The sequence below is a fragment of the Rhipicephalus sanguineus genome, chromosome 7 (genome assembly GCF_013339695.2).
Source record: "Rhipicephalus sanguineus isolate Rsan-2018 chromosome 7, BIME_Rsan_1.4, whole genome shotgun sequence".
Taxonomy (NCBI): Eukaryota; Metazoa; Arthropoda; class Arachnida; order Ixodida; family Ixodidae; genus Rhipicephalus; species Rhipicephalus sanguineus.
In genome coordinates this window covers 158,581,676-158,602,021 of record NC_051182.1, presented here as the reverse complement: position 1 = coordinate 158,602,021, position 20,346 = coordinate 158,581,676, and the positions used below count along the sequence as shown (strand labels likewise).

Genomic DNA, 20,346 nt, shown 5'->3' with positions numbered 1-20,346 from the left:
CGCCGCAAAATGCGAGACCAAGCACGTTATGCGCGCCGATGTTTCGTCGCCGCGGCTAGGAGCATTGTCACCGAATGCCGCCAGCCAGCATATCGTGCGCCGACTTCCCGGACCCCGCGGCCGAGTACATCGGCTTGAAAGAAAGCGCTGGTGACGCAATTTAGGCACGCTTGGATTCGTGCTTGGTATCGCCGCTAGCTCTGATGAATCTTCTAAGATAACGAATGCCTCGCAAATTATCGTTTCCGCGACCGAGTGTATGATGAAACGCATCACAGGTGAGGTTTGCAAATGAGCGTGGCCTGTGTGAAGCAGGGAGTTGAATTTATATCTGACCAACTCGTGTTATTGAATAAACTGCTCAGATATTTGATCCTAGAAATGTTTGCAATAACTGTGCCAATTTTCATCAAAACCTACGAAGGAATAAGAAAGTTGGTACTGAATGCCACGTCCCCCACCTTAATTTTATTCAGAAGGTCACAGGAAAGAATGACCTCCGGTACGCATTCATTGTTTGTGATGGAGACAGTGATACTTTCCTCACTCTTCCTGAAGAAAGAACGTACAGATTTATTCCACTGGCTAAAGAAGACTGTATAAATCATGTCAAAGAGAGGATGGGTACAGCTCTCCAACACGTGTCAAGAAGCAAGAAGGATCGACTAGGAGGATGGGGCAGCCTGATTAAAAGACTGACTAGTTGTTATGGCCTGGCTATCCGTGACAACATTGGCCTGACGCAGGGCTTGATCAAAAGGCTCACCAGCTATTATGGCCTAGCACTGCGAAGCAACACGGACGTCGAAGACATGAAGAAAGCAGTGATTGCCACCTTTCGTAATGTTTCATCGACAGATGCAGAACCTCATCACGAGCTCTGTCCTTCCGGTGCCCGCAGCTGGTGCAGGCACCGTGCAGCAGAGGGAAGCCACAACCTCCACACACGTATAACCTGCCCAACAAAGTTGTTGAAGCGTTGTGGCCAGTGTACCAACGCCTGTCTGACCTTCAACTGCAGGCTCGTTGCAGTGGCAACAAGACACAAAATGCCGCTGGAAGCCTTCACTTGGTGATTTGGTCACTAATTTCTAAGCAGCAGCATGCCTCCCTCTTCACTGTGGAAGTAGCAGTCCATGAGGCAGTTGCGAGGTACAATGCAGGCAACTGTCAAGCTTACACCAAGATTTGTGCTGCAATGGGTGTGCAACCTGGGGCCCTTACCCTCCACAGGGCTGCTAAAAAGACGCTCAGCGAGCAAGGAAGTCATTGCACATGCATAAAGTGAAGGGGCAGAGATGCAAAAGGTTGCCTCTACACAAGGACACCAAGGACTACACTGCTGGTGCGTTCTAACAAATGCAAACAACTTCGAAAACTTTGATAGGCTTTTTCTCACAAGTGTGTTTTGGACATTGTGCATTGCTCGTGGAAAGAGTAGCACGGGAATGACTGGACCGATTTTGATTCTGTTCCTTTTTCCTGAATCCCTGAACACTGCTTGTGGGTATGACATTCTTCAATTTCTTGTTTATGGCCCAGTTTTTTTTCTAGATGATGATTTGTCCATGACACTGTTTCTGACAATGTGTGTCAGCAGCCATGATGATCTCTAAAAAAAAAGAGAGAATTTACTAAACAATTCTGAGAGTGTCATACCTTGTAGTCTTCTTTTGAGTAAAGATCAACACCATTTGCAGCTTCCTGGCATGTTTTGTTACAGCGTTAGGCTTTCCACGAGCAGACCATATAATTGGACCATGTAGCATGATGTAACTTGAGAACTACTCAAGGTATCATGATGAAACTGCATATTTCCCTATTCGAGACACTTATTAGTATGCATGCCAAATTTCATTGCTCTAGGTCAACAAACAAAAAAGTTTTTTTTCAATGCCACCTCCCCCCTTAATGCTGTTTTGGACCTGAAATTTAGGCAGCAAGTCCAAAAAATCGAACGCCGAAGCTTTTCAGCATCCAAAATTTCAGATGTTCTTATATATCGACGTCTACGAGGCAGACTTGGACAGTGATGTGATAGCTGCGCCAATTGCGCCAAACTGCGCCAAGACGTGAAATCTGCTACATCCTGCTACATCTCTGCTGTTCTGCGCCAAAACTGCGCCACTAGCGTAAAAATGTACGCAGCGTGCCGCCGGCGGCAAAACACGACACTCCAAAGCTGTCGCGCGGCAAAATTTTCGTGCCGCAAGAGCACTGGGTTTGTGCATCATTTTTCGCGGCATGCCGCCCGGCGCTTTTTGGGGTACCTGACCGGACGCAGATTCATGGGAAGGCTCGTTAAGCACTGGTTTGGCTTGCTCAGGCTTTTTGGGGCCGACAGAATCCTCTCCAGGCTGTTGTAAATTGGCGTGACCCCCAAAAAATGCACCTTGGAAGGAGTGGCTTGCCGCGAGCTGGTGTGACCACCGCAGCAGCATAGAAATAAAATTTCAATTGTTAGTACAGCGACGTCCTTGTATGTCTTGTTTATGCCTCATTGTTTAAATTCCCTTGCTCGAACCAGTGTTACACCCCTGTCACACGGACAACCGTGGTTAAGCTGACTACGGTTACGGCTAACCTCGGTTAGGGGTAGCTACACAGCAGACATAACAGCAGTTAGCCTCCTAACCGCGGTTATCGCAAACCGAGAAGCTGGAAAGGTGGCGGACAAGCATCGCACCAGCCGTGAACTGGCGCAGTTAATTGGCAGCTTCGTGTTGTTTGAGGATTTTCCCGGAACGCGACTCCAGTAGGGGAGCAAAACTCGTGGAAAACTAGGTTCGCCGTGGAACGGCTAGCAACAAAGACTATTCCGTCCTCGGCGGGATTAGCAAAAAGCGTATATCGCTACACGTTTCTTGAGGAGAATTGCTTTTCGCATTGTTTGTGCATGTGTCGCAGTCTCAGAGCCTCAGGTCGTTCCACCAAGTTCAATGTCGACATCCTGAACAAGATGGACGAAGATGGTGTCGCCAAGGCAGCGATGGCAGTGGATTTTGCATTGTCCATAGTCAGACTATTAACTGCGGACAGCATGGTTTTGCAGCGATAAAGCGACATGCTACAAGCAAGAGGCACGTTGAGGCTACGAAGTAGTACCGGAATTGAGCAGGTGTACTGAAAACCCCAAAGACCTGCATGTCAGACGTGTTTGGGCTTCTCGCAGTGTTCAGCTACGTTCTCAGGCGACCGCGTGGTTCGTGCAGAGAGACTTCGTTCTGAGAATTTTTCTCTTGGGCAGATACGGCCACATCTTTATTTCAGAGGATGTTCACAGACTGCGAAATCGTAAACAGTTTTCCTGCAAACGAATGAAAGTCTCCTGCATAGTGCATATCTACCAAGTCTCCCGGATTTCGGCCAATTCTTACGTTTGTACGGTGGCGGGAAAATCTGGAAATCAAAATTTCTGTGCGTGATGTAGCCACATTGACAAAAATTGCAGCCCAATCCGATCCAGGCTTTTTGCGAGCCCATAGTAAACCAATTAAGGAGGGGTTGATGTAAACGTAAGCGGCTGATACGAATTCGTGAAATTCCCCAGCGGAATTCCACTGTGTCGAATGGGCCGAAATTCGGATGGTCCGAACACTTTTCCGCGTCGCGGCGGGTGATACGAACTTTGGTACCGAATCCGTCGAGCGACGGCCGAGAGCAGAATGCTGGAAGCTTCGGAAGTACGTGCGCGGCCACCGCATACGCTGTGAGAACTGTGGTTATCGTTTGCCACAACCGCTGTGGACGAAACCGCGGTCGCTCTTGACACGATCATGTATGGCGACGACGAAACTGACGGCAACTCCGAAAGTGCACGCGCATCCAACGCTCACCCAGTCAAAGCGACGCTGCTTTCCGCAAACACCGCGGACAAAACCGCGGCAGATGCGATCACAGATAGCAACAAACGACGTAGTTTTGAAGGCACGTGCGCGGCCAGCGCACGCGGATTGAAAACGGAACTACCGTTTGCCGCAACTGCCGCGCACGAAACCACGGTCGCTATCAACGCGATCATAGATAGCGACTATGAGCTCCGAAGGTACGCGGCTAACGCAGCGGTAGATTAAAGGCAATATAGTCGTAAAAAAAGGCACGAAGCCTTTCGGCGTTCGTGTCGATCTTCGCTTGTCACTATGGTGGAGCGGACTTTGGCACTTATAGTTTTCAATTGGCCTCAAGCAAAGCTTTGACGCGCGCTTTCGCGGCAGCCAGCTGCGCCGTCCCTTATTGGTCCGTTCACGTGTGTCCCACAAAGTCGTACGCGAGTTCTTTTGACGGAAATACATGTTTTGTGTGTATATCGTGGTTTGAAAACAGGTTTTGCTAGTTTTTTGGTGATACGAAAGTTTGGGCAATAGGATTGCTCCCCTTTCAGATTGGTATCACCGAAATTCAACTTTAGCTGGGAAACCCTACCTGCGTTGTTAGTTCGGCCACTCTAAGCCATTGTAAGACTGCAACGCCAATGTTTATGCTAATGGGGCTGTTATTAGACAGAACACTTGACTTCAAAAGAGTTTACTTTCTTCACATTTATATTCTAAATACTACACATAACAACCCCTTACTTTCCTTGGCGTTATTGTCTGTTAGTTCTCAATAATATTGCGTCTAACAAAGATAAACGAGCCCTTAAGAATCATCTCTTTCCTTCATTCATAGCGAGGGTCTCGTCCTGGCAGACATGATGCCCTCAGGTAGTATGCGAGGGATTATTGGTCGGCTGCCAGCTCGCAAAAAGATCACGTGCTACGTGGCGCCAACAGGCAAAAAAGAGTGTTCCACACTCGCCGCCATGGCTGCGATTGGCGCTGACTAACACTCCTAGGTTTAAATGCACATATATACCCCACAAAGTGGACGGGAGGATGACCGCCGCCGTAGCTCAGCGGTAGAGCATCGGACGCGTTATTCGAAGGTCGCAGGTTTGGTCCCTGCCGGCGGCAGGTTATCTTTTCGTCCACTTTACTTTCTTCACATTTATATTCTAAATACTACACATAACAACCCCTTACTTTCCTTGGCGTTATTGTCTGTTAGTGCTCAATAATATTGTGTCTAACAAAGATAAACGAGCCCTTAAGAATCATCTCTTTCCTTCCTTATTTGACTGTTTTGCTTCACACGGTCCATTTTTCCACTTGGCAGTGAGTTTTTAGCTGCTCCAAAAGCTGTTTTCCCTGCTCCAAAACGCGTTCTTGGCTGCTCCAAAAGTCCTTTTTCCTGCTCCAAAAACCTGCTCCAAAACAGCTTCAGTCAATCACATCACTGCTTGGAACTCCGAACTTGAAGGGAGCACACCCTTGTCCGCCACATCAGTTGGGCTTCCACAGAAGTTGAAAGAGGAGGAAAGGCTGAGGAAATGGCATCTTTGCCTATCACGTGTGAAGTGTTGTCGGCAACACTTTGGTTGCACCAAGTCATCTACATAAATACAATTCGACCTCTACATTGCCCCATTCTTGATAAGACAACTATGAAATACCACCCCGCCAGCGCTTCATCAACCTAGCAAAAAGAAACGCTTTTATGTTGCGATCTCACAAGAACATACTTAGGATTCTCTGCAACTTTTTTCTGTAATTTCACTTCAAAGTATTCGAAAAATGTTTAAGAAATATTCGAAAATTATTCGATTCGATTCGCACTCAATCTTTATTATTCGAATTCGCTTCGCACCCAAAATTTTGCTATTCACACAGCTCTAGTAATTTCTTACGTGTCGTTATGGCAACTTACAATACAAAAAGTTACTTTTCAGGGCTACGTGGTTCTTCTAAAAGGTCCACCTCACAGGCAAAGGAAATTAGATGTCAAAACAGCTGTTTCTTTGATCAGAAACAATTTTAAAACTTGGAAGTTAAAAATTAGCTTCCAGTAATTAGCAGGTACTTATCAAATAATTACAATTGCATCAAGGTTCAGAAAAAAAGAAAGAGCTTTAGCCTGTAGTTCAGGTGCTGCTGAAAAGAGTGATACCAAGTTTGTTTAAATATGTTCACAGAAAGCTCCTCAAAACTTTTGTAAGGCAGATTCACTTCACAAAAGTAAACAAAGCTGGGAAAGTCGCGTTTCAATATTTAAAAACATTTTGAATTTAATCTGTTGAGCCTGCAAGAAAAAGAAAGGCCATTTTGCCATAACATATTCTTCCAAAGCATAATTTGGACTACAAATACTTATCTTTTACGACATCTTTTACGACATCAAAAGTTGACATCTTTTACGATATTTCACTATTTTAAGACCCTCGTCCCCCCCTTAAATGCAACCGCTGGCTCTCACATTATTGGTTTCATAGTTGAATTCCGCACCCCAGTTCTTTTCTCAGTAAATGGAACTCCTGTTTAACAGAACATGTTTTCCTGGTCCCATCAGGTTCCATAATGAGAGTCTACTGTAGTTCATTCTTGTTTTGCACCTACAATGTGATTTCCTTCAGTTTTACCCTGAGTAATGAATTAAATTTTTGTGGCTTAGAGATAAGGAACTGTTATATGGCTGTGAATATGCTGTTCTACATCTCTTGCCATCTCATTGTTTTCGTTTCTTTGTTTTTCATTTGAAGCGTGTGGGAATCGAGCGCGCCCACCCCTTTGGCGCCTCGTTCCCCAGCTAGCACGTGCGTTGGGCTCGCGCGGCTCGAGCGCCGGGGACCGCCGTTAATCGGCGGTATGGCGACCGCGGCGGCAGCGCCAGCCATGCGTCAGCTTCCCGGCGCGCGGGCACGCGTCCGGGCATGCCTCGACATGCTCACATGCTCACGCCACCAAGCTAGCTTACGTCACTGTGCAACGCCGTTCCTCATTGGCCGCCAGTGACAACCCCCTTCCCCCTTGAGCTCGCTTCTGTCTGGCGCGGGCTTGCCCGCGTCAGATGCTCTCAGGCTAGCACGAGAGGTTGACGCGCTGCTCTAGCAGGCGGCTTCTCGTTCGTGTGCTCGACCGCTGCCCTTTGTGTGGTAGTCTTAGCGCTGCTGGCAAGCGTACTCGATCAGTCTTGCGGAGTTCCCCTTACGGCCTGCAAGCCTGTGAGTGTCGTACTGTGCTGCATCTTGGGTTAATAAACCCGTTGTTGTTGTTACCTGCCTCGTGCGTGGTTTCTGCGCCGTGCCGGAGAATCGACGAACCCGGCCGTAGCGTCTTTGTTCGCTGCGGCAGTGGAGAACGTCGCGTCCCTACACGGTCGCGCTCGTAGGTAAGCCTAGTGCAAACCTATCTCCACATAACTGGCGCCCAACTTGGTTTCGGCATGGCTTCAGAGCAGACCCCCTCGAGGCGCTCGTTCCTGTTCGATCCTGTGGCGACGGACTTGATCTCGTTCGAGGCGGACGGCTGCGACAGCACGGGGTACGGCCCTCTCGGCGACCCTCTGCTTTCGTTCACTGGGAGAGATCCCTTTTTCGGGGCCCCTTACAGTGATGCGAGCCGCTTGAACGAGGACCACAGTCCTAGGCAAGCCAGTAACGGGCTGTATCAGCTGTTCGAGACTCACGCGCTTACGGGCCCGTCCCGGGCGCAGTCTCCGCTCGCTGGCCTTTCCCCGTCAGCAGCACGGTTGACAGCTCAAATCGCCGCACCCGATCCTTCCTACCGGGGGCACTCAGGTGTTGGCGGGAACGCGCTTCCTGACCCGCCGTGGTCGCGAGCGCAAAGGGTTGACGGTGTCGTTCGCGAGCCTGCTCGCTTAACCGACGACGTCGCCGCGTTCACCGACGCTCGCTGGCCGGAGACTCGCGTAGGCGACGTTTTCGACGGATGCGGGCCACCGTGCTCCGCTGTCGACCCGTTTGCCAGTCGCGTGAGGCCTCAAGCACCAGTCGGAGCGCAAACCCTACCCTCCTCCATGCCGTGTACTGGCCCTTTTCGGTCGGACGCGCATGTTGGGGAACAGGCGCGCGCACCTGTTACGGCCGCGCCCGCCTCGGAGCAATCGCCGCTGCACGCAACTGCGGCGCAGCTCCTAAACGTCCTGTTGGAAGCGGCGCGCTCGCAGCCTTGTGCTGTAAAGGGAGACCCCGAGTCCCCTCAGCCAAGCGTACCGAGTAGCTTAAGGGTACCTCTGCCTGAGTACAGCGGTTATTCGGACCGCATGAGTGCCACAGAGTACCTCGAGGCGCTGCACCGCTATCAGCGGGCGATGGGGCTGAGCGACAGCGTTATGCTCGGTAGCGTATTGCCTGTATCGCTGACAGCCCAAGCGGCGCGGTGGTACCGACTTGTCGGCCACCAAGCTCGTTCGATGGAGGAGTTTAGGGCGCTCTTCCGTAGCGAATTCCTTCCTCCCGACTACGAGCGCCGCATGCGTCGCGAGCTAGAGCTTCGCACACAGCATCCCGACGAATCTCTTCTCGAGTACGTCCGGGCTTTGCAGGAGCTCTACCTCCTTGCCGATCCTACGGCATCAGACGCCGAGAAGGTGGAGCGAGTCATACGTCAGGCTCATCCAACCTTCGCCGCTTACCTTCGGAGCGCCCGTTATCGTGACCTAAACGAGCTGGCATCCGATGCGAAGCGTATTCAGGGCGACATACTGGCGGCGAGAGCCTACCGCCCGCCGCCGCCGCCGTCCGCTTCTCTCGAGCCTCGTTGTGCGTGGGCTGGTGGTGACTCGTCACCCCGTAATCCCCCTAATCACGAGGTGGCCTCGGCCGTGAGAGAGCAACGAGACGCGCCGGACGTTTCGGACCGCGCTCTCGACCCGTACTCGTACGCCCGGGCGTGCCCCTTTGCACTGCAGGGCGAACGAGAACGGAACCCCCGTGCCCCAACGCACGAGAAGAGATCCGATCGCGGAGCCCCCCCTGCGGCTAGCGAACGGAGGCCTCCTAGCTCTCAAGGGTCGCCAAAATCCCTCACTGATGGGGGAAAAGGCGTCGTCTGCTACCGTTGTCATGAGCGTGGCCACACCGCGCGATCATGCAACGCGCCCCACCCGACGCAAGGGCCTGCTCGCCCGTCGGGAAACGGGGTGAGCCGTCGGTGAGCTCCCCCTCGCCGGCGGCTACAGCAGTACGAGAGCATGGGGGTGTAACCCAACCTCTGGCACCGATGGCGTGTCGCGCTGGACATGACTTTCCAGCCACGCCGGCGCCGTTCATCGCCCTTACGATCGCTGGTCGAGAGTTTGCGGCGTTGCTGGATAGCGGGGCTTCGATCTCGCTGTTCGGCGAAGAGGTTATGGCTCATTTGCGCGACCGCTCTGTCCGCATTCGAGCTTGCGACACTGCCTTCCATCTCGCCAGCGGTACCGCCACCTCGTGCGGCGCTGCGCGGTTGGTTGTGCGCTGGGAGAATCGCGCGCGCCGACAGCGCTTCGTGCATCTCCCGGGTCTTTCCGTGCCCGTGATTCTTGGTCGCGACTTTCTCGCGCACACGGGTATCGTGATAGACGTCGCGAGCGGAGGCTACAGGGACGGCCCTTCCGGCGCCCTACGGCCATTCGCTACTCCTCCCGCGGTCTCGGCTGCCCGTAAGTCGCCGGACGCCACGAGAGAGCAGGAGGAGAGGAGACAAAGCGTGGCCCCTTCGGCCCGCGTCTCTCACTCCGACGCCAAGACTGGCCCCTTGGCCGGCGCGGCGGAAAACGGTCCGTGCCTACCGCTTTCTCTCGAGCATAGCGCTACCGTGGTGGACGAGGTCTCGGCTACGCCGGTGACCACCCCGGTAAGCAGCAGCTCGGATCGCTCGCTGCCGCCTTTGCCGGACAGCTTGTCGACACATGAGAAGGCACGCCTGTCGTCGCTGTTGACACGTTTCAGTGACATGTTCACGGAACGCCCGGGTTGCACCTCTCTGGTGAGGCACCGGATTGACACAGGCGACGCACAACCGTGGAAATGCAATCCTCGCCCCGTCAGTGCGGCAAAGAGGAAAGCAATTGACCAGGCATTGGATGAGTTGATTGAGACCGGAGTTGTCCAACGCTCAAACAGTCCCTGGGGTTCACCGGTGGTAATGGTCCCCAAAAGAGACGGCTCTCACCGGCTCTGTGTGGACTACCGCCGGCTGAACGAGGTCACGAGGAAGGATGCTTATCCTATGCCTAACGTTGACTCGATCGTGGCTGCGCTAGGCGGTGCTTGCTACTTCAGCACCTTGGATGCTAGCCGCGGTTACCTGCAGGTTCAGATGGAGCCGGCTGACGCGGAGAAAACTGCGTTCACCTCCCACAGAGGTTTGTACGAGTTTACCCGCATGCCGTTTGGCTGTTCTGGAGCTGCAGCTACGTTCCAGAGACTGATAGACCGCGTTCTCGGGGACGCTAAATGGCAACACGCCATGGCGTACCTCGACGACATCGTCATCTTCTCTCGAACGTTCGAGGAGCACCTCCGCCACTTGGAGGATGTCCTCGAGAGGTTGCGTGCCGCCGGGTTGACCTTGAACCCGAAGAAAGCTCAAATAGCTGAGACTCGCATTTCACTATTGGGCTTTACCATCGAGAGCGGTCGCGTTCTGCCGTGCGAGGAGAAGGTACGAGCCATTGTGGAGTACCCGACGCCGGCGAACATTCAGGGCCTGAGGCGCTTTTTGGGCATGGTGAACTACTACCGGCAGTTCATCCCAAACTGCGCGGACCTCCAAGCGCCCTTGACCGCACTGTTGAAAAAGTCGGCACGATGGAGCTGGGGGCCAGAGCAAGAGCGAGCCTTCAAGGCTCTATCTCAAGCTCTAGTGGCCACAGCCGATCTGAAGCTGCCCGACCTCAACAAGGAGTTCGTTGTCCAAGCGGACGCGAGCGACCGGGGTCTCGGAGCGGTACTGCTTCAGGAGCACGACGGCGTCCTCCGGCCAGTCGCCTTTGCGAGCCGGTCACTTAACGCCGCCGAGCGCAACTACAGCGTGACTGAACGGGAATGTCTCGCTATAGTCTTTGCTCTCCGGAAGTTCGACTGCTACGTCGACGGTGTGTCATTCGTGGTGGAGACGGACCACATGGCACTCACCTGGCTTAAGCGCTTGCGCGAGCCCTCGGGCCGCCTCGCGCGCTGGGCGTTGACCTTGCAGCGGTACAACTTTGTTGTGCGCTACCGGAAAGGGAGTTCGAACGTCGTGGCCGACGCCTTGTCGCGTGCCCCCGTTCTGGCGTCTGACACTTGTGTCCGCCACTCCCAAGAGCACTCGCACCGAGTAGACTCAGGGGCTCCTGGCTCCAATGGGTCGAACGGCGCGAACCCCGACGGCGCAGTGGCTTTCGAGTCGACCGCCTCGGGTGAGGACGCATACCTGGTAGACCCTGTCACGTCAGCCGGTATCGTCTTCAGCAGAGAGGACCTACTTAAGGCACAGCAGGACGATCCGTTTTGTCAGCAAATTGTTGACGGGCTCAAAGAGCTGAGCTCCCAAGAGGAGCGGGGCGGTCAAGCCGCCGGGCGCAAATGGGCAGCTGGTATTGCTGTCGGCGCCGAGTGCCGGACGCAGACTGGTATTGCTGCGGGCACGTTGGACTCGTATCTGCTTGATGCTGATGGCGTTCTCCTGCGCTATGTCCCATCTGAAGAAGCTCCCCAGGAGTCTTTCAAGGTGGTGATACCCCGCAGTCTAAGGAAAGCCACCCTCGGCTATTTCCACGACTCGCGGTTGGCCGGACATGCGAGTGGCCTTAAGACTTTTCAAAAGTTGTGCCGCTCTGCTACCTGGCCTGGCATGAAGCGTGATGCCCTTCACTACGCCCGCTCATGCCGCGTGTGCCAATGTGTGAAGCCTCGTGGTGGCAAGCCCCCCGGGCTCATGCAGCCGATCGACAGCCAACAACCCTGGCAAGTCGCGGCCTGTGACATAATGGGACCTTTCCTAAGAAGCCGGAGAGGCCATGTTTTTCTCCTGGCTGTCACAGATCACTTCACGAAGTGGGTCGAGCTGTTTCCCCTTCGGAAGCTAACGGCACGCGCAATCTGGGACAAGTTGATCGAGGTCTTTACCCGCTTTGGCTTTCCGGCGGAGTTGATCACGGACAATGCGTCCTATTTCACGGCCAAGGTGTTTGTGGATGCGTGTGCTGCCTTTGGCATTAAGCACCGCAAAACAACCACGTATCACCCACAGGCCAACTCGACTGAGCGGATAAACCGAAACCTCAAGCCCTTGCTGACAGCCTTTGCGCAGCAACACAGGGATTGGGATGCCTGTCTTAACGAGATAGGCTTCTCCTTGCGGTCCACGGTGAACCGTTCAACCGGGTACACGCCCGCTTTCCTCAACTTTGGGAGAGAGCTGCCTAACCCCATGGACCGCGTTCTGCGGGGCGGCAGCGGGGCGTCCGCCACAAAAGCCGGCCCGTCTGGCTACGCGGCGGAACTGCGCTCACGGATGGACGCAGCCCTCGACCTGGCGCGTTCCAACCTGGCAAAAGCGCGAGCTGGACAGAAGGCTCAATACGACCGGTCGCATCGGGAAGTGCACTACGATGTCGGCGACCTCGTCCTCAGGCGCAATCACGTCTTGAGTGACGCTGCCAAAGGCATCTCTGCCTCCCTGTCGGCCAAGTGGTTGGGCCCATACCGAGTGCAGACCAAAGTGTCGCCTCTGGTGTACAGGCTGGCTGACTCCCAAGGGAGACAAGTCGGCGGTCCAGTTAACGTCTCCGACCTCAAACCTTTCGTTGCCCGCAGCAACGACTTGGGAGGGGGGGAGGCGGTCACGGAACCGCAGGAAAACCGTGAGAAGGCTGGCTCCAAGCCACGCCATCGGTACAATCTGCGGAAACGCACTTAAGCAACCTTTCTCCCACTGACAGGTAGCTGGACTTTATTCCATACCATGACAGTGAATGGAGAATAACCGCTAAGGTGCGGCGGCACACGTCGGGAAGTGGTAGAAGGCCCTCTTGGCCGAAAATACCCTCTGACGTGTTGTCCAAGCCATAACCTGGCAAGCGCCCCCTTTGTTGGGCAGCACTGTCAGGCAGGCACCCTTTTTGGCAAGCTGGCTATGCCGGGGACATTTTTGTCCACTCCTGCGTCGCCCTGTCATCTCCCTGCGCCTGGCTCTACTGGGCCGCCCAGCCTGTCGCTGAGCCTGTGGCCTGCTGTTCTCTGGTCCCTCCAGCTGTGACCTGGTACCCACCTTCTGCCCTGCAGTCACCTCCACCCTGCCTTACCCACCTGGCAGCTTCGGTAGCCACCCTCGGCGGCTATTCCGCCCACTCAAGCTTTGGCCCAGGCCCGAGCGTGGTCGCTCCGGCCTCCGTTCCTGGCTGCCTGCTGTTCCGGCGAACTTCAAGCGGGCTGGCTGCCCGCCCTTGTGCAGTCTTGTCCCCGTTCCTCCTGGGCTGTGGACCTTCTTCCCGGCGGTGGGCTTTCCCCTTGTGGTGGAACTTTCGGTGGAACTTTTGTGTGGCCATGGACGACCTATGGACTTGTACCTTTGGGAAGACGACACCCCCCTGTTGGACTTTGCCCCGTTGGCCAGCCCCCTTGCGGCTGAGCTGACCTTGCCACTTGGCCTCGGACAGCCTCTTTCACAGGCTGGCCTCGGTCTTTAGGAGGGGGGAATGTGGGAATCGAGCGCGCCCACCCCTTTGGCGCCTCGTTCCCCAGCTAGCACGTGCGTTGGGCTCGCGCGGCTCGAGCGCCGGGGACCGCCGTTAATCGGCGGTATGGCGACCGCGGCGGCAGCGCCAGCCATGCGTCAGCTTCCCGGCGCGCGGGCACGCGTCCGGGCATGCCTCGACATGCTCACATGCTCACGCCACCAAGCTAGCTTACGTCACTGTGCAACGCCGTTCCTCATTGGCCGCCAGTGACAACCCCCTTCCCCCTTGAGCTCGCTTCTGTCTGGCGCGGGCTTGCCCGCGTCAGATGCTCTCAGGCTAGCACGAGAGGTTGACGCGCTGCTCTAGCAGGCGGCTTCTCGTTCGTGTGCTCGACCGCTGCCCTTTGTGTGGTAGTCTTAGCGCTGCTGGCAAGCGTACTCGATCAGTCTTGCGGAGTTCCCCTTACGGCCTGCAAGCCTGTGAGTGTCGTACTGTGCTGCATCTTGGGTTAATAAACCCGTTGTTGTTGTTACCTGCCTCGTGCGTGGTTTCTGCGCCGTGCCGGAGAATCGACGAACCCGGCCGTAGCGTCTTTGTTCGCTGCGGCAGTGGAGAACGTCGCGTCCCTACACGGTCGCGCTCGTAGGTAAGCCTAGTGCAAACCTATCTCCACAAGCGTCACAATGCTTGACACGCATTCCCTTGCTTGATCGCACGAGCACTTACAACGAAACGCGGCTATGAGACGCGTGGAGCTACACGTTTTGCTGATCAAACTTCTTGCGTAGACTCCGCAGCATTGACCGCTATGTATGGAACAGAGTGTAGTCTGGTACTTCATTGGTGAAAAATGCTGCCCATGCTTTCTTGGTGAGCTCTTGTTAGCTCTTGACATCTAAACTGTATGCAGCCACCTGCCATTCTGCAGTTGTTGGCCGATATTGTTGGCCGAATTGTGAAAGCTCTATGACATCGAAATGACGTTGCGGAAGAAGAACTGGAACCGGGGCGCACTGCTCACCGAGCTCCAGCCAATCAGAGGCAGCTGAAATGAACAGTTTATTAGTTGGACACGTGGAGAATAGCTCCCCTAATGCGTGCTTATAATAGCACTGCTGTACGTATCAGTAAGCAAACAAAACAATCTATAGCTCGTCTTGTACCAGGTCTACCAGCACTTAGCTGTGTTGTGGGTTTGTGTAGGCAGCGTTGTGGAGAAGCTGTTCCCTGCCGCACACGTGTCGGGCCTGGCGCGGGAATCCGGACTGAGCCTGACGGAGCTGCTGTCGGAGCGGCTGGAGCAGCAGCGAGCGCTGACACAGGCCATCCGCGAGAAGGACGCACTGCAGCAGCAGCTCAACGAGCTTTCCCAGGAGTTGGCCGACAAGGTTCCCATAGTGGCACGACACATGCAGGCAAGTGATATCCTTGGAAAACCTCTCTTTTCGGAGGGATGGGGGGGGTGGTGTTGCCAATTGGGTGAGTATTACTGTATTTTCTCGCGTATAACCCACCCCTGCAAATAACCTGCACTTCCAACTGCAAGCTGTGAAAAAAAGATAGAATTGGGGAAAAAAACTAATGCTTATGTAATGTCATCTTTTCATTACCGTGAAGCAGTGCCATGAAACCAACTTGCGTGCCAAAATTCGTGTATTACCTGGACCCTGGCATTAGCTCCAAATTTTCTGCTTGTTTTGAACAGCTTATGCACGAGAAAATATGGCAGTAGTATTGCGAATATTTCAAACTTCCAGTATTCAATTCCCGTTACTTTGCATTCAATTAAAAGTCATTTCTTTAATGCTATTGGCAAGGCACTCATTCAAAATATTCAACCCCTCCCCCACCCTCCCCCCTTCCCAAAGTTATATAGCATATTTGGAGCATGTTTTATGTGCAAAGTCGCAGAGGAGCCGTGCCGCTTCCTAATTGCTGCTGTACTAGCTCACTTGTTCAGTTTCACGAGGACTGTACCAGTGTTCTGGTGTGCTAGCTGCCAGTGCACAGCAGTGCAAACAAGGCTAAGCATGTGATGGGTGATGATCACTAAGTGGTGCTAACATTGCATAATTAAAAAGAAGTACCTTTAAGGTGAAGAAATCTTATTACAAGGGTGGTGGGGAGAAGGGCTGCTGAAAAGCCTGAGGCAGCCTAGCTATGTGTGCTCTCTGTGGCACCAGCTACGAACCACTTTATTCCAAAATGTGGTCTGTAGGAGGAAGTAATCTTGTTTTAAATAACCACTGAATGGTTCTTTGAATAGAAATTCCTGGCATGTTTTTTTCCTTTTCAAATACATACATCTCAGGTGATAACAGCTGCGCAGTCAAAATTATCTGCCAATTCGAATTTAAAGATCTAGAATGATTGAGATTCTACTATAGCGTGAGTTCCAATAGCAAGCCTATTCGTGGCTGCAGGAGTACGAAAAAGCCGTGTCCTGCGTGGCGACATTGAGGGAGCAGCTGACCGGTGCCCTGGTTGAGCAAGAGCAGCGGGCGCAAGAGCGGGACGAGGCACGAGCTGCACTTGCCCATGCTCAGCGTGAGCTTCGTCGGTGGCAGCAGCAAGCGAAGGACCTCTCGCGGCAGGTAAGCTTTGTTTTTGGACGCTACATTGTAATTGAGGTACGCGAATGTTGATTGTTGAGGCTCAATCGAATACCAGTCAGACAGTGCCATAATTGAACTGCATATCAAGCATGTGAATACAGTCGACGTCCGATTTTTCGGACTCCCTAGGGACCGCGAAATCGTCCGAAAATTGGGCAGTCCGAAAAAATGAATTCATGCTTTTTTATTCCGCTCAGGCGGTCAGATCGCCACAGCCACGTCCGAAATAGCTTTAATGCCTCCCAGTACACTTATCAAGTACAGTCGAACCCACTTATAACGATCCCACATATAACGATCTATCGGTTATAACGACCATATTTGGGTGCACTTACGATTTTCCTATGCTAACCATTGAAGCTGCGTCCAGATATAGCGAACATTTTTCAAAGCCTCCTACTTTTACAACGAACACTTCGGACACGGTCGCAGTAAAAACATGGCGCATACGAAGCGAAAAAAAGTTAAGACATTCCTTCTAAAGCGTGACAGGGACGCGCGCTCGCGCGTGCCCCGCTCCAGTTTACTCGCGACTAAGATACCCAGATTGGCGAGCACCGCACGCAGATTTCGAATGCTGCGAGCGAGGTCGCTCACTTTCCAGGCATTTATTCAGTGATAGAATGGCAGTGAGGAAAAAAAAAAATAGTAGGCAGCATGAAGCCTTGCGGTCAGCTTTCGCACGGTAACCTTTCCTGACGCCGTTGTCTGCTGCTACGACCGCCTGCGATGAACCAAACAATGCCTTGAAACGCAAGAAGGCATAAATGCAAAAAGTGATAACCGCGATAGCTTTCCATCGCAAAAAGGTTCACTGCGTCCCTAAACTCGTCGACGCCACAATGTGCCGCGCAAAGTCTTCCGTCTTTTTGGTAACGGCAGAGACCGGTCGATCGGTGATTACGACTTCCGCGCGATTGCGGCGATGCCTTCGCGGATAAGCATCAGAAAAGAACGAAGGCGAGGTGGCGGCCGTCGGTGAACGTGAAATTATGCCTTATAGCCGACAACCTTATCATAGTCATCTGTAGATACTCGGCTTTGCGTGTGGCGTACGCTGTACACTGCGGATTGACGGCGGTACGAGCGCGCCATGCTGCCGTTTGCAAGTTCGCCGCCGCCGCGTCGTGCGAGACCGCTTTTTTTTTTAAGTGCGCGTCGCTTTGTAGAAACGAAAGTAGCTCCCTGTTGTTGAGCGGCGCGGGCACCGAGAAACGTCGATGCACTGACAGCAGGCGTATACAGCGTGTTTCAAGTGCGCCGCGCATCGTCGTGCAGGGCCGCGAGAGCATCGCAGAGACGTAGAGTGCGCGTTGCTTGGAAAATGCTTGTTTTCGCCGCGTTGAACGAAGAGGCTAGTCGCCGCACCCGTGCACGGTCCGGAGTGAAGCAAGCACGAAGAACGTACAAACGCGCGCATACGGCATACAGCAAGCGGCCCGGCAGTGACTCCGCGACCCGAGTAGGCGACACGCTGCACGCAACTAGCCAGGCATGATCGGCTCCACGTCGCGGTACCGCACATCGGTGAAACGGTGTCAGCTCATTGCAAAGGCGGTTAATTCACTCGTGAGCACGCAGCGGGCGTCGCTTCACGATGCGAAAAGGCTTAGCTTGTCACCGAAGGGGTTGTTAGCACTTTAATAAAAGTGCACAAAGAAAAAAAAAACGGCTTGGCCGCTAAGCGCACGTTTTTAAGGGCGAGTCCATATACAACGAACTACTGATATAACGACCACTTTTCGCGAGACTTTCGAGTTCGTTATAAACGGGTTCGACTGTATTTTGGTGCACACCCAGCCTCTAGCAGATACGTTTGGTACCTGCCGCGAACCCCGCTTAACTACGGGCCAAACGCACTTGCAAATTTGCGTCTCGTGATGAGCGCCGCTGATACCAGCAAAGCACGGAATAGATTACGGCTCTCTCGCATGGAATGTTCGAAAATGATGACGCGGAACACAAAGACTGTGGCGGTAGAGCAGGTGACGTCCAACATTGCCCGATGCATGTGCACACGTAAGCAATGTGCACACACATCGCCAAATCTCCGCCGATACGCAGCATTTGCTGCTGTGTGAAGCCGATCATTTCGATTTGTGTGCAGCACATCACCAACTAAGCTGATGTCACCACTGTACTGTTGCTGTACCGTATGCACGGGTTTGTCATGAAAGGGTTCGTGATGCCCACTCTGTTCCTGACTGCACACGGGCGCGGCAATGGCGAGCTGGTTTCATTCGTGAAGGCAAGGCGTCTGTGCGGCGCACTTAGCGGTCTCACGCAAAGAGGCAGCATGAATGGTGGCGCGGCGCGTTTGGGTTCATGCCTATTAAATGTGTGCAGTACGCATGTAACTGCGGTAGGCCACGTGCACTACCGAGCAGTTAACTGAAGATGCTTATCGTAAGGGTTGTCAGTGATTAAGCCATACTGGTGCACTTGCCACCTGCTGCCATCACGCCTCCGCGCATTTCTGCTTCCTATCCGTAAAGACATCGCTGCACGGCGCCGTGATAGCGGCCCCTTTGAATTTGTGGTTTGCTTCACCCCATAACACTTCGGCATTGCGGCAAAGCTGACTTTCGAACTCTGCTACTGTCGCAGACAGATCGACTTGCGAAAGCGGTAGTTCGAACCTACGAAATGATAGACACAGCAGAGGTGGGGGCTTCAATTAATGCCTTGTACACCCGCAACTTGGGCAGCAGAAAGTAAGAAAAATCAGACGCGGAAGAGTTTCCGCGTGAGAAATTTTGGACGTTCTTATACATTGACATATATGGGGCTGGTGACAGTGCCGCGAAAGCGTCCGAATTTTCGAGCATGTCCGGAAAATCAGACGTCCAAAAAATCAGCAGTTGACTGTAGTTCTCGAGTAAAGACAAGTTGAATTTTTGATTAGCAATGTTCACGTCTCCGTGTTCCAAATGTTTGCTCGTTCCTCTCACTCTGTTACACATTATAAAATATTTCTTAAAATCAGAAATTATGCATAAGGACAAATAAAGGATGCTCTTTTTCATTGCCTGAGCACACCATTCTGTGAACATGTGCTCTGTTGCACATTCTTGTAATTTTTTATTTTTTTATTATTTGTCCTTTACTGTCATTATTTCTTCTTGCAATCTCTGCATTCGTTAATATTTTCACCTGCAGCTTCCCATGTGTTATATTGGATATCATCGTTTCTTGTGCATCACAAGCTATTAGATTTTTCAGCATTTTCTTTAGTACAACCCACTCCTGCCTATGGCTTGCAAAACAAGCTGGCAGTATGAAATAAAACAAACAAACAAACAAATAATTTGCCTACTGGGGGTTTTTAGGACAACGTGAGTCATTGAATTTTAGAAGTGTATGTGTTCTCATGTGTGTTACTGCCAGACTATCCCTGTCACCTAGTTGTGACAAGCAAGTGAAAGAGCATTCACGCGGAAATGTGTCGGTGTTGCAGGTGTGTCAGCTCATACGAGAGGTGGAGGACGCACGCGGTGGTGGTGTTCCTCTGTCGCAGGAGGAAGTCAGCTCTTCTAACGATGATGCCTCGCCTCCGCTCACTGCCTCTGAAGTCATCTCCAAGCACCTCGTCACGTTCAGGTGTGGTCCCGTGGTGACCAGGTCCACTTATTATGCATGGATCTGGACTTGTCACTTTACTACAGTCGCCTATCACTTTGTGGATATGCTAGTAGCATTTGAGATATCACAATATCTAGCATCACTTACAGTATCTTTTTTGTTGTAGTGTTAGGTGTTGTAGTGTTAGGTGTGATGGGTTGTTGCAATGTTAGGTGTGATGGATTGTTGTGTTGTTAGGGGGGATGGGTTGTTGCTGTGCTAGGTGTGACAGGTTTGTTGCCGTGTTAGGTGTGACGGGTTGTTGCACTGCTATGTGTGATGGGTTGTTGCAGTGTTAGGTGTGACAGGTTGTTGCAGTGTTAGGTGTGATGGGTTTTTGCACTGTTAGGCATGGCAAGTTGTACAGTGTTAGGTGTGACGGGTTGTTGCGTTAAGTGTGACAGGTTGTTGCAGTGTTAGGTGCAAAATGTTACAGTGTTAGGTGTGACGTGTCCTTTACTGTTGGTGTGTGCAGGAACATTGAGGAGCTGCAACAGAAGAACGCAGAGCTGTTGGCTGTGGTGCGAGAACTGAGTGAGAAACAGGAGGAAGAAGAGAAGAAGGCCGCCGAGGAGAGGTAGGTGACCGCAAGTACCACATACACTCGTGTAAGAGTTGCACTTTTTAA

The 20,346-nt window shown here is 52.8% G+C and overlaps 1 protein-coding gene across 1 annotated transcript in view; it reads left to right on the top strand.

The window, feature by feature from the left end:
* The window catches only part of LOC119399204 (nucleoprotein TPR), a 117,786-nt gene that overhangs the window by 17,476 nt on the left and 79,964 nt on the right, over nt 1-20,346 (top strand). The window contains exons 9-12 of the mRNA XM_037666018.1: nt 14,686-14,897; nt 15,906-16,076; nt 19,555-19,697; nt 20,194-20,295. Of these exons, the coding sequence (XP_037521946.1) occupies nt 14,686-14,897; nt 15,906-16,076; nt 19,555-19,697; nt 20,194-20,295 (628 nt within the window). The remainder of the gene's footprint in view (nt 1-14,685; nt 14,898-15,905; nt 16,077-19,554; nt 19,698-20,193; nt 20,296-20,346) is intronic.